Raw genomic sequence first — 13,032 nt, 5'->3', positions numbered from 1 at the left:
GCAAAACTATTTTTATAATAATACTAAGATATTATTTGCTTTTTCCTCTGGATTATCATTTGCACTGATGATGCAAAAGCAGTGGTGGGTAAAACTGTGGGTTACCAGTGTGAATCAAGGCAGTTGCAAAAAAAAAAAAAAGCCAATTTCACCTAAGAATGGTCTTGCTGAGTAGTAAGAATTATTAATTGTATTTAATCTCAATCTTTGAGAATGTGTCTTTTTAATATTTGTGTGACAAAAATGGGAGGTGTTCATAAAGCACCTCTGCATATTGAAGTGGGAGATTAACTCAGGGAAGAGCACTGCGTGGTTGTTTAAGTTGCGAGCTAAAATAGCCACTTTCCTTCATGGAACACCATTTTTTCTTGAAAATTGACCCATGGACATTTTTCATTTTCACACTTGGGTGTTCGGCAGACATCTTGAAAATAAATAAACCTGTCACATCAAGGACAACTGACATGATTTACTGCTAATGATAAAATTCAAGCTTTCAGGCAATAATAAGAATTTTAGAAAACTGTAATCTATTACCTTGAGTCGACAGATTCTTAAATTTAAAGACTTTCTCCCACTTTTAAAAAAAATTTATTTTATTTATTTATTTTTGGCTGTGTTGGGTCTTTGTTGCTGTGCACGGGCTTTCTCTAGTTGCGGCGAGCGGGGTTACTCTTCGTTGTGGTGCATGGGCTTCTCATTGCGGTGGCTTCTTTTGTGGAGCATGGGCTCTAGGCACGTGGGCCTCAGTAGTTGTGGCACGTGGGCTCAGTAATTGTGGCTAGCGGGTTCTAGAACGCTGTCTCAGTAGTTGTGGCACATGGGCTTAGTTGCTCCGCAGCATGTGGGATCTTCCCGGACCAGGGCTCAAACCCGTGTCCCCTGCATTGGCAGGCAGATTCTTATCCACTGCGCCACCAGGGAAGCCCCCCCCACATTTTTTTAATGGAAAATTTTATACACAAAAGTAGAGAACACAGAGTAGAATAAGGAACTCCATTTTTCCAGTTTATCTATCACACTATCTGTCTTTACTTTATTGAGGTATAACTTATCCACGAGACTTGTACCTGTTTGAAGTGTATAACTTGATGAGTTTTTTTTTTTTTTTTTAAGAATTTTATTTTTTATTTTTTTTGCGGTACGCGGGCCTCTCACTGTTGTGGCCTCTCCCGTTGCGGAGCACAGGCCTCGGACGCGCAGGCTCAGCGGCCATGGCTCACGGGCCCAGCCGCTCCGCAGCATGTGGGATCTTCCCGGACCAGCGCACGAACCCGTGTCCCCTGCATCGGCAGGCGGACTCTCAACCACTGCGCCACCAGGGAAGCCCCTTGATGAGTTTTTAACATATGTATGCACTTGTGAAACCGTTATCATCATCAAGATACTGAAAATTTCCTTCACCCCCAAACATTTTCTTGCTCCCCTTGGTAATCCATAAAGACTTACCTAATGAGGTGGTGTAATATTAATGAATTTTTTGATGTTATATAATGATATATGTCAAAATATGGAGAATCTGCATAACTCAGTGAATCAGTATTTTTAAAATGACTGATGTGTGTTGTTACAAAGACATGCATGGATAAAAGGCCCATTGAAAGGTCAATATAGACCACAAGATTTGACTGTAAAGAGTATGAAAAGTTCATTGTTATGCTTTTAAGATTCCACATTGCAACTAAACTTTAAGAAACTACAACTTGTCAAGTTCTGATGTAATATCAAAGAAGAATATCTGCAGTTATCTGAAAAGGCTATTATTCTCTTCCTTCTTCTAAATATACTTCTATGTGAGGCTGGATTTTTCTTATACTTCAAATGAAACAACATATTGCAACAGTTGAATGCAGAATCAGATATGAGGATAAAACTGTCTGATTAAGCCAGACATTAAAGAAAATTATGAGAATGAAAAATAATGCCATTCATTTCACTAGAAAAATTTTTAATTTAAAAAATACAGGTATTTTCACAAAATATTTATTATATAGTGGATTTATTATTGATATTTTGAAAGGAATGAATAAATAAAATTTTAAAAATTCTGTTTTAATTTCTAATGTAGTAAATATTGACAACATAATCCAAATAAACAAAAGCTCTTGGTAGGGAGAGATTGTAGATAAGTTTTAAGAGTGTTAAGGGGTCCTGAGGCCAAAACATTTAAGAACTCCCGATTTAGTTCATGTGTCCAAGAAAACTATGAAAAAATTTAATCCTCAGACAACATTCCAAACTTAATTTTGATCAATATTTCCTACTCTTTCTTTGAACAAATTAATTTTGATGGCTACTCAGTTATCTCTCTATAAAATATAAACTAGGTTGATTCCTCTCTCCTTAATGTTTTTGTTTATCCCTTTTAAGTTTCCATTTAAGCATTCTGTGGTAAGAATGTGACAAGTAGAAAAATACCCAAGACTGACAATAGCATAGCTATATGAAACGATGCATTAAAAAAATCATTATTATGTGAAATTTATATTCTATAATATAGGAATGCCTCTTTTGTGGTAGGTAGGACCAAAACATTTTGTCTTGTTTTCTTTTGCACAGGCTGACAGGGAGATGATTAAGAAAATTTCATCTCTAGTTAGACTGAGTAAGATGAATCTACCTCAAGCATGTTAGAAGAGGGAAAAGTGAAAAGACAATTTATCACCTAAGGGAACTGTACATTTTTTTTTTTTTACTTGAAAACTTAATTATCAAGTAATTTAATAAGAGCTGAGTGCAAGGTATTTAATTATTTACTCTATGACACACAAATTGAATGGCCATGGAATTTATTACCCTGATGGATACTTGTAAGTGTACTACGCTGGGTTAAAAGAAGAAAACCAAGAGTATCCTGCTTTAAATGGGACTTACATCATCCTACCTAGAAAGCATAGTGTTCTTGAAAAGTGGAACGTTTGACGTGGTAAAATATTATATTTCAAATGCCAGTCCTGTTCCTTTTTGTAATCTAATTGTCCTCTTCTTACAATGTTTCCTTGATGAAACCTGTCTTCTAAAAAGAAAGTGAAGTTTCATTATTTATGCCCCTCATAAAATTGAAAAGCAACTGATAGTTGGAACTCTCAGCTTGTTTCTTTCCATCTGCTTGAGTTAGAGGAAGTTGCAGGGTAAGTAACTGAGCAAATTAATCATAATGATGGCTCACTGTATTTTAAGTGGTATATCAGCTATTAATCTGATGCTAACACAGAGTGACAGCTGTGGCTCAGGCTATTTTGAAAATCCAACCATCCGTTGGCCTGGTTTCAAACCTTATGATTTATATTAGATGCCTTGAGAACCTTACCTATTAAAGGGGTAGTGCTATGTGGTAAATTTAACTATGTGACAAATTAAGCATCACTGCTAGAATGATGCAATGATAATTTGTGTTATTTTATGATTTATGTGTACAGCCTCTGATTTTAAGTGTATTTTAGAAAATGTGAAAGAAAATATTGAATTCCAAATAAAAAGAAAAATAAATGAATGAAATGATGGGAGGGCAGATTCTGCAGTCAAAAGAAGCCATTAAGATATAGGGAATTAGTCTTAGGAGAGCCTGCCTAAGTTGCCAAAAGCTATGGCTAACTGGCCCATCACGTTGCCTAATTGCCTCTGAACGTGTTTTTTCACCAAACTAATTAATGCTTATTAATGTTTTAAAAGTACTTAACACAGTGCCTGACATATAAAGTTATAAAAATGTTAGTTATTAAGATTAATGGCACTACTAGTTATACTAGAATACTTATTGCAACAGTATTCTTACTTTCCTAACATCAGAACACCCAGTCAGATTTTTATAAATTTGCCTCATTCCTAATGCTGTCCTTAAATTGGCATGGATTAATTGGTGCATTTCAAAAATAAAAATGCACATATACACAAATATATCTCTATCAAGTGCCTTTTATGTATTTATGTAATATTTTATATTGCATACACATATTTATATATAATTTATGTATAAAAATACAATGGTGAAGATGGAAAACTGACTTTTTTGGGGAGCTATGGGAAAAACACAATAAAGCGTTACCTATGTTTTGTATAAAATACCTAAAGCACTAACTGTAGCTAACAGGAAGAACAACATTTTGCCTATTCATGAATTGTGGCTCTATTTGATCTTCTATTGACTAGGGTATTCAGGGGAATATTCTGTTTTGATTCTGGCTGTGAGTACAGGAAACTACATTTGATTATCATGTTTTATTTTTCCTACCAGGGAACCATAGCTGCCAAATATACTTTCATTGCTAACAGCTCTGATCAAAGCAGAAGCTTTTACTTAAGAAGTCAATCTTGGCCTAATATGGTTTAGAGAAAGGGAGTTCACAGTTTTGCTCCAACTATGCATTTTTAGCAAGAATTTAGTTGATAAGTGTGGCATACATTTATCTATATATGATAGATTTTTTTAAAAATCTGGGCTTCCCTCGTGGGGCAGTGGTTGAGAGTCCACCTGCCGATGCAGGGGACACGGGTTCGTGCCCCGGTCCGGGAAGATGCCACATGCCGCGGAGTGGCTGGGCCCGTGAGCCATGGCCGCTGAGCCTGCGTGTCCGGAGCCTGTGCTCCGCAACGGGAGAGGCCACAACAGTGAGAGGCCCACGTACCTCAAAAAAAAATAAAAATTACTATGCCACCCTTTATCGATTCACTTTTTAGGGCTTTTATCGTTTTTTGCTATACAAAATTATTTATAGACCTTTTCAAGAACTTTTCTAAGTTTAATTGACCAAACAGTAGATACCACATTTTTATTAAAAGTTAAATATAAAACTCTTCTGAGTTTTGCCTCTTCTGAGTCCATTCTTTTCCCACCCTGATTGCTGATTGACAGAGCTGTCCCTTCCCTGTGAGGCGGTGGGCTTTAGGGCACGTGGGCTCCACTTTTGCCCTGATTGGTTCCATTCTTCTTGCCAGTGATTAGTTTAGGAAGTGGCACGTGACCCAGTTCTGATAAGTGAGGGGAAGTCTGCTTGGGACCTCAGAGAACAGTTTTCTTGATGATGCATAATTTATTGGGAAGGGAATGTCATTTTTTAGCTGGAAATTGTTGAGTATACATGCGATCCCTGGACTTAGCAGCATCTTAACGACAGGGACACTAGGTGACTTCAAGCCCGTGTGCTGAGTATGGGAGACTAGTAGGTGAACCTTGATGATCTTAAGCCACAGAAATAACCAACCCAAATGTCATAGGAGGTAATGACATTTTGAAAAATTCGTAACCTCTTGAATCAGGAGTTTTTTGTTACTTGCAGCTGAATGCATCCTAACAGATACACATTTTGAATGTAAATTGCAAAATGTATTAACAGAAAATAGACTCAGTGTTTTGGGTTTTTAAGCACAGTTCTGATAGTTACTAAAACTTGTTAGATGAATCCGTAAACAGAATGAATACTGACATAGTGTATCAGAAGAGTGTCAGCCTAGACCATGGTGGATCATAACAGATCCTGACACCTGCTGAAACCAATCTTGATTTAACTGCATTTCATCTAGTATAAGAGAATTTTCTTTTCATTATCTTGGGGATTCACTTTCATTCTTCTGTATCACTTTAAATGTTATTAGAGGAAAAAAACTTTAATAATTCTATACTGAGTTATTAAAGCACCTTTTATTTGAAGTCTTCAAATGCTTTACATAGCAGGAAATGTGACTGTTGTCTTGCCCAAGACAAACAGTGAACCACTTTCAGAACTACACGTATTGAGGATATTCTACACAAAGAATTAGGACCTGTGAAAACCCCCCAATAAGTTGGGAACTGTAGAACCAAATTTTGTGTTGTTTACATTGTTAAACTACAAATAGAATCTACTTATTGGGTCCTTTTTGGCTTTTTGAAATACATGTTTTCTTCCTATGAAGGATGTTTCTTTCTCTCTGAAAGGTTCAGGGCATTAAAGGATTAAAGACACTTGAATGAGAAAGCAGCCATATCGGATAATACGAATACTGGCCAGCAGATTAAGTGTATTCTCTGCTTTTCTTTCTTTCTTTTTTTAAGTAGGTTTTAACATGCAAACATTTCACTTGTCCATGAGTAAGTAACTCATGTCAGTTTTTGTGAATTCATTGTTAATGCCTGCAAAGGAGGACAGACCGTAAAAAAGCAGGCCTGAACAGTATCTGTCCAGGGTAGATGACTGTCACCAGCCTTTGTCCTCCGGTACTGCACTGCCTTCCTAAAACTGTCAAATGGGATTTACCACAATGCAAATGCTGGGCTTCCTTCTGCTCCTTTCACGCGTGCCTGCAAATGTGGGCCCCCCACCTTCCTTTGACCCAGGCTTTCTCTCTCACCTCCTCTGGCAGCACCCCTCGACTCAAGAGTTAACTTCACCCCAAGAGCCGACGTGCTTATCACATTAGCACATACTCTGTGTAATAAATAGCACCTGGAATCAAATTGAATTGATAAAATGGTATAATACAAATTCAAGGTGTCCAGGTACACACTGTAACTTCTCAGCCCTTCTCCCAGCCCTGCTGCTGTCTGTTCTCTGAGCAGGGAAATAGATTCTCTGCCCTAACTGATTTCTCACCATTAAGGAAAGGGCTTCAATTACATACATTGTTTAAGGTTTGGCCACATACATAGAAAAGAACTGACTGAATAATAAGCAGGGTGGAGGCATTTGAAGCTTGGCACTAAGCTGGCATGTGTCAGTGGAGATTGGTAAGGAAGGACTTCCTTTGTACCTCTGGTTATCTGCTTGTTTCCTCTCCTTTCCTAAGTGCACATGGTATATTATGTTTTTCTCCTTGTGTTTCATATATAGGAAAAAACACATTGTCTTTCCAATTACATACTGAAATTGTACAGCATATGGCAGTTTCAAATACAGATAACTATAACTTTCAGTTTTTGAGAAAAACGGCTAAAGCACTGCAGAGAGAAGTTAAAAAGTCTTTGTTGAAAATATGACTAAAGTAGGAATAATGGTAAAAAATCTTGGCTCCCAAATTTCTGGTTGGTCAAGATTCTTTTAGCTGGTAATTAAAAAGGACTTTACTGGTGAGATTTACAGATTATCCTTAAAGTTTTTCAGTTATAATTTTTTAGTCTCTTTCCTTTGCAGACAGACACTCATAAGAACAGCTTTGAAATATCAATATTTAATGATGTAGTTTCAGAACCTTGCCCTTTGGGTACAAAATGGCTACGTAGATGTAGCATGACTCAGAATGGAGTAGCATCTGTGTGATAGGTATATGCTTACTGTGGATTGATTATGGAGAATTAAAATTTGGTTTTACAGGAACATAGAGAAGCAGAATACAATATTAAGTCCATCTAAACTTCTTCAAGCCCAGAGTAACTGCTTGGTTTTTGGTACTCTGATGTCAACATAAAAAAAATTGGGATATATTCCAGAACATCCCAGTTTTCATGAATTGTGTTTCCATAAATTGTCAAGCATTTCTTTTTTTTTTTTTTTAATTTATTTAATTTATTTATTTATGTTTGGCTGCGTTGGGTCTTCGTTGCTACGTGTGGGCTTTTCTCTAGTTGCGGCGAGCAGGGGCTACTCTTCGTTGTGGTGTGCGGGCTTCTCATTGCGGTGGCTTCTCTTGTTGCGGAGCACAGGCTCTAGGCACGCTGGCTTCAGTAGTTGTGGCACGTGGGCTCAGTAGTTGTGGCTTGCGGGCTCTAGAGTACAGGCTCAGTAGTTGTGGCTCACGGGCTTTGTTGCTCCGCGGCATGTGGGATCTTCCCAGACCAGGGCTTGAACCTGTGTCCCCTGCGTTGGCAGGCGGATTCTTAACCACTGCGCCACCAGGGAAGCCCCAAGCATTTCTTGAAGTTGTGTAACTTTTCACTGAAACTGTGACATTTCTTGGTGTAACAGTTTCTGTTAAAGAGTGCTACCTGCTTTATAAGGAAATCTTCCTGAAGTGTGCCTTCTGTGCTTAAAGGCATGTCTCCTAAGGCTTGGTTCCAGAATTCGGAGGGATAAAGCGTTTCCCCCCTCTTTTTACACTTCATGATTTGATGTCCTCTTTCTCTCCACTCTTTTGAATACAGGAACATTTACTTTTTCTTTTCTTTCTCATTTGCTTCTGTAAGTTGTCAGACTCAGATTTCCTTTCTTAATGAATGGGAGATCTCAGAAGAATTGGTAATCTGTACAGTTTTACAGAGTCAGAATATTACAGTGAGATTTTTTCCCTTAGAGTCAGACTTTTATAGCAAGGTTGGCCAGAAATCCAAATATACATGTTTTCAGTTATAGATAGAAAATAAAGCCAAACAGTGACAAAGAGAATAGAGTCTTTGATCATAGTTAAGAATTATATTTTCCCATTGGAGATAGTAATCAGAGCTGATATTTCAGAGTACATGAAGAAGAGGCAGCTGCTGCCCCCTCATACTTTTTAGTTTTATTCCTGCCATTTCAACCATTATGATAAAAATTCAAAGAGCTATAGCAGATATGGGCAACTGTTTTAACCATGATTTTTTTGTAGCAAGGCCTGTGAGAAAAGAAAACATGAAAAGGTTATGGTTTTAAATTTATGAACATGATATCAGATATTTTTTCTCATTGATGTTAACCTTACTTCTTTTTCTAATCTTCTAGTTATGGTAGATCTCTATATATTACTGAAAGGAGTCTGTTAACCCCCTAATAAAACCCTACTAATATTTTCTAGGATTACTTGTGAATGGTCCAAGTTGCTCCTTTTCGTGGAAGGTGAATGCTTCCCAGGGTTGTTCTGGTGCCCGTGTTCTCCCTTGAGTCATTTCCCCAAGGCATAGCAGGCAGCAGGGCCAGGCTCCAGCTCCAATAAAGGACCTGTCTTTAGGTCTTTGTTTTAAAATAGGATTTTAAATACTCCAGCACCATTAATAAAAGGATCTGGTGACAAAACATGAGAAACCAAGGCATTTACAACATATTACCATAGAGCTTGATTAAATAACTATTTTTCTGAACATTATTCTGAAATTGGAAGAGGTTTCATAAAGTATATACCTGATACCACACACAAATTGTGTTTAATAATAAGGAACTCAGCAATGAGATGCTCAGGGCTTATGCAGCCAGACAGATTGAATTCAAATCCCATTATTGTTACAGTTCTCTGAGAGATTTTGGCCAAGTTACTTTCCTGAGGTTAAGTTTTTCGCCTGTGCAGTGGGGATAGTAATTGTACCTGCCTCAGAGCCGTGGTAGGGATTAAATGAATGATTAAATGTAAAGCCCTTAGCAAGTGCCTGGTATATAGTAGGTGTCCAGGAAATGTTAGCGATTATTTTTAATTTTAACTTACCACTTGATTGTTTTGTGAGATAGGGATGGGTGAGGAGGGGCTTACATCTAAACTATTCAAGTTAGTTACATACTGACATACTGTTGTATTTCTAAATAATTGGGCAAAAGATGGCTACTTTCTAGGTCCTTCTGAATGATAGCTACTCAGATTTGCGGGGGGAGGGCGCATGGAATGGCAGGGAAACGGATCTATTTTTTTCACCAGAATTCCATATATATAGCTTGTTTCCTAAATGAAAACATACAGACACATGAATTTCTTAGTTATTTTTGAGTTGAAAATTTGTGTATATGAAAACTTATGAAATCTGTAGAAGGAAAATCACATTTAATTGTATGTTGAAGGAATCATCTTTATTGAAAAAATCCAAAACTATGCAGTGTGAAAACCATTCTTGGAAATCCTGAGCTAGGAGTAGTCATAAACCTACAGGGTGAAATTACAGCCTTTCAGAACTGAGAAAAACCTTAGTGACCTTGAACTCAGACTCCATCCCCTCTTTGAGGTTAAACGGTGTGCTAATTATTTGCACAATTAAAAGCAGTTTTAAAACTCCTGTCTTCAATTTCTCAGTTGTTTTCTAATCTTTTATTATGGTTAATTCACTTTTAACGCTTATGAAAAAAAAAAAGCCTCTAACATAGCCACGCCACCTGCCCACCCCACCTTGGATTGCAGGATATCCTGAGATACACACTGTTACTTAGCTAATGATACAATTTATATCTTTCATTCTTAATTGTATGTTTTCAGTAGTAGTGCCACCAGGGTCTAATTAATAAAGTGAAGTTGGTAGGGTTCATCACAGAACGTTATCCCCTGGATGCTCTACTGGAATAAGGGGTCTTCTTGTTTGGAGTTTCCATGGATAAGCAGTAACTCAAGATGGCAGCTAGGGGGGCCAGAGATTTGTAGAGGAGGAGGTGAGATTGCTAGCTGGTGTTGGAAAGACTGAAGTGCATGTAGATAACACTGCTTCCACAGTCTGTTCTCTTCTCCTTTCCCTCCTCCCAAACACTACCTACTTTGCAACAACAAATTAAAACTTTATATTGGGGCTTCCCTGGTGGCGCAGTGGTTGAGAGTCCGCCTGCCAGTGCAGGGGACACGGGTTCGTGCCCCGGTCCACAAGGATCCCAACATGCCGCGGAGCGGCTGGGCCCCTGAGCCATGGCCGCTGAGCCTGCGCGTCTGAAGCCTGTGCTCCGCAACGGGAGAGGCCACAACAGTGAGAGGCCCGCCTACCGCAAAAAAACAAACAAAAAAACAAACTTTATATTGAACTTAGCAGATTTACAGATGAAGAAATCAAAACTCAGACAAAGAGGTCAGTGTTTCAGAACTGTTAATACCTGCTGTCAGGTATTAGGGTTAGGGTTAGGGTTATATCTGAGATTCAAACCTCTGGCTTTTTATTTCTAAAGGTTCTATCACTACACCAATGCCGGGATCGGGGGATGCCAGGAGTTGCTCATTTTCCTCAATGAAGAGTGTTCACTGCAAATATTTCTTTCTTTAACACAAAAAGTAATACTTAGGATTTTAAAAATTGACAGGTTTTATTCTTCCAGACTGCACACTCTTTTTGTTCAGATGAATAGGGAGGTAGACACACTGCCTCCAGAATTGCAGGCAGTTTTCATTATCATCCACTGCCCTCTCCTTTCAGTGCCTGGTGAATGGGTGTGAGTGCTTAGCTGGGAAGTCGAGGAGTAAAGTTAAGAATTTGGGTGGTAACCCTGACGCTGTGAGCAGTCTTTCCTTCTCATGGTGTCATAAAATAAGGCTCTTCCCTAGATAAGATAACAGATTTGGAACGATTACATGAAATCTTATGTCATGAAGTTCGAAATATATCATCATGTCTGGAAATCAATTGCTTTGTTGTCCCTGAATCTGCCTAACCACCTTGTGTGTTCATTAAGAAAGATGCTATTATCGCTGATCTTTTTCTCAGCGATGCTTCTAGATTTGGGGCATTTTCTGGGCTACTGACATACTTGATGCTCTAATTTTAAAATTCATAGTATTGGTTTAATGCTTTAATAGAGGAAGAAAGCAGTGTTTCAGAAAGCAGGTATTTAACTTTAAAAGATAAGATGTAAAGTGCAGACGACAACTGATGTTCTTTTACCCCCCTACACCCCACCCCCACCCCCACCCCCACCCCCGCATTTCTACCCTTATTGCAGCTTGAAGTTCGTGGTACTTCATTCAAGTTGTGTTTTCTGTGTTCTGCAAAGTCAGGTTCCCTATTCCTAAAACAAAGAAAGAAAAATCTCCTGGGGATGAAAGAAAGCTCTTCCTCTTTAAATGCAGACAGAAAATCTGGGGTTTTTTTCCCCTTTGAATTTCCCTGTGCAATTACCGCATTTGTCTGCAGGAGAAAGGACCGGTTGTGGTTTGTTCTCGATTACCTTTCTTAAAGACACGTCCGCAGAGCCACGCAGCGCACGTGGCACTCACCTCAGGGCGAGAGAGCTCTCAGTTTTGCGAGAATTAGGCGAGCGGAGGGCCACCTCTTTCCCCGAGAGCCAGTCCCAGAGCAGTTGCGTGGGTCTGGAGCCCGGGGAGGCGGAGCCTTTTTGCTCCCGGCGGCGAGTGCCCCCTCCTCTGCCTGCCTCCCTGCCTGCCTGCCTGCCGGCTGGCCGGGTATCCTGTGCAGCCACTCGTCGTGCTCCTGTGCTGCTCCGCGGACCGTGGGATAAACCGCAGTCGCTCTTTGGGGAGCCCTGGGAGAACACCAGGAAGGAGAGAGAGCGCGCTAGTGCCATGGGCCAGCTCTGCTGCTTTCCTTTCTCAAGAGATGAGGAAAAAATCAGTAAGTGTGATTTGTTCTGTGCCACATCCTAAGTGGCTGGCTATTTTATGTGGCTGTCTTCTAGGGATAGTTTTGGTTTTTTCTTATGGGAAACATAGCAGACTAATGAGCTGTGATTTTTCTTGTGCATTTACTGAAAGGATTGGTAGATGTGTAGTTAATAATTAACTGTCGAAGTACAGCAACTCAATGAATAGAGCTATGTTAAAGATACAGAATACCGAAGTCATTTTTCATTTTCTTCTGTTGGTATTTTACAGCTCGTTTTTATCACACTATCTAGAGTCAGAATTTAGTTTTGAGTTTCTTTATATCACTGCATACAATTTGATAAATTGTACATGCCAGACTTCATTTTTCTTATCTGAAATTGGGATGTTTTCAGAGCAATGCTCAATAATAACATATAGAGAAGTAAAGCTGCCTCGAAAATGACATATATATACATTTGCAGATATTTTCATGTGTCCTCTGCTTTGTTCTCCACGGAGGGAATTCGGGTGTAACTGTAAGATCCCTCCAAACAAGTGATGCCACTTTAATTTCTGCAAAAACTTCACTGAATATTTTTAAACTAATGTCAGGCAGGTTCCACATCTGCTTATGGCTGAAAACAGAACTTAAATTGATGACATTGCACTGAAATTTCTTACTCACTGGCTTATGTGTGTGCACTTACATTTCAACTTTGTTAAAAACAGTACTGGCATTGCAGTTAGTTTGCTGAATAGAATTTGCCTTAAGGGCAGTTGCCCCCAAATATTGAATTTTTACTTCTTTTTCAGTAAAATGTTTACAGACATACTAATGAAAATTTGCAGCCACATTTATGTCACATCAGTGCTTTATTTAAATAAATTTAAATAGGTCAACAGAATCTCTTGGTATCTGATTCAGATACTCAA

The 13,032-nt window shown here is 38.7% G+C and overlaps 1 protein-coding gene across 6 annotated transcripts in view; it reads left to right on the top strand.

The window, feature by feature from the left end:
- The window catches only part of AKAP7 (A-kinase anchoring protein 7), a 129,555-nt gene that overhangs the window by 76,822 nt on the left and 39,701 nt on the right, over window positions 1-13,032 (top strand). The window contains exon 1 of one of the 6 annotated variants that reach the window (XM_060029957.1): window positions 9,364-12,127. The exons of the other annotated variants lie outside the window; for them this stretch is intronic. Coding sequence (XP_059885940.1) covers window positions 11,620-12,127 — 508 coding nt within the window. The 5' untranslated portion in view covers window positions 9,364-11,619. Of the gene's footprint in view, window positions 1-9,363; window positions 12,128-13,032 lie in introns of those variants that run through there. 6 annotated transcript variants of the gene reach the window in all.

This window comes from Delphinus delphis, chromosome 14, assembly GCF_949987515.2.
Source record: "Delphinus delphis chromosome 14, mDelDel1.2, whole genome shotgun sequence".
In the NCBI taxonomy this organism is placed as follows: Eukaryota; Metazoa; Chordata; class Mammalia; order Artiodactyla; family Delphinidae; genus Delphinus; species Delphinus delphis.
This window is presented reverse-complemented; position numbering and strand designations above follow the sequence as displayed.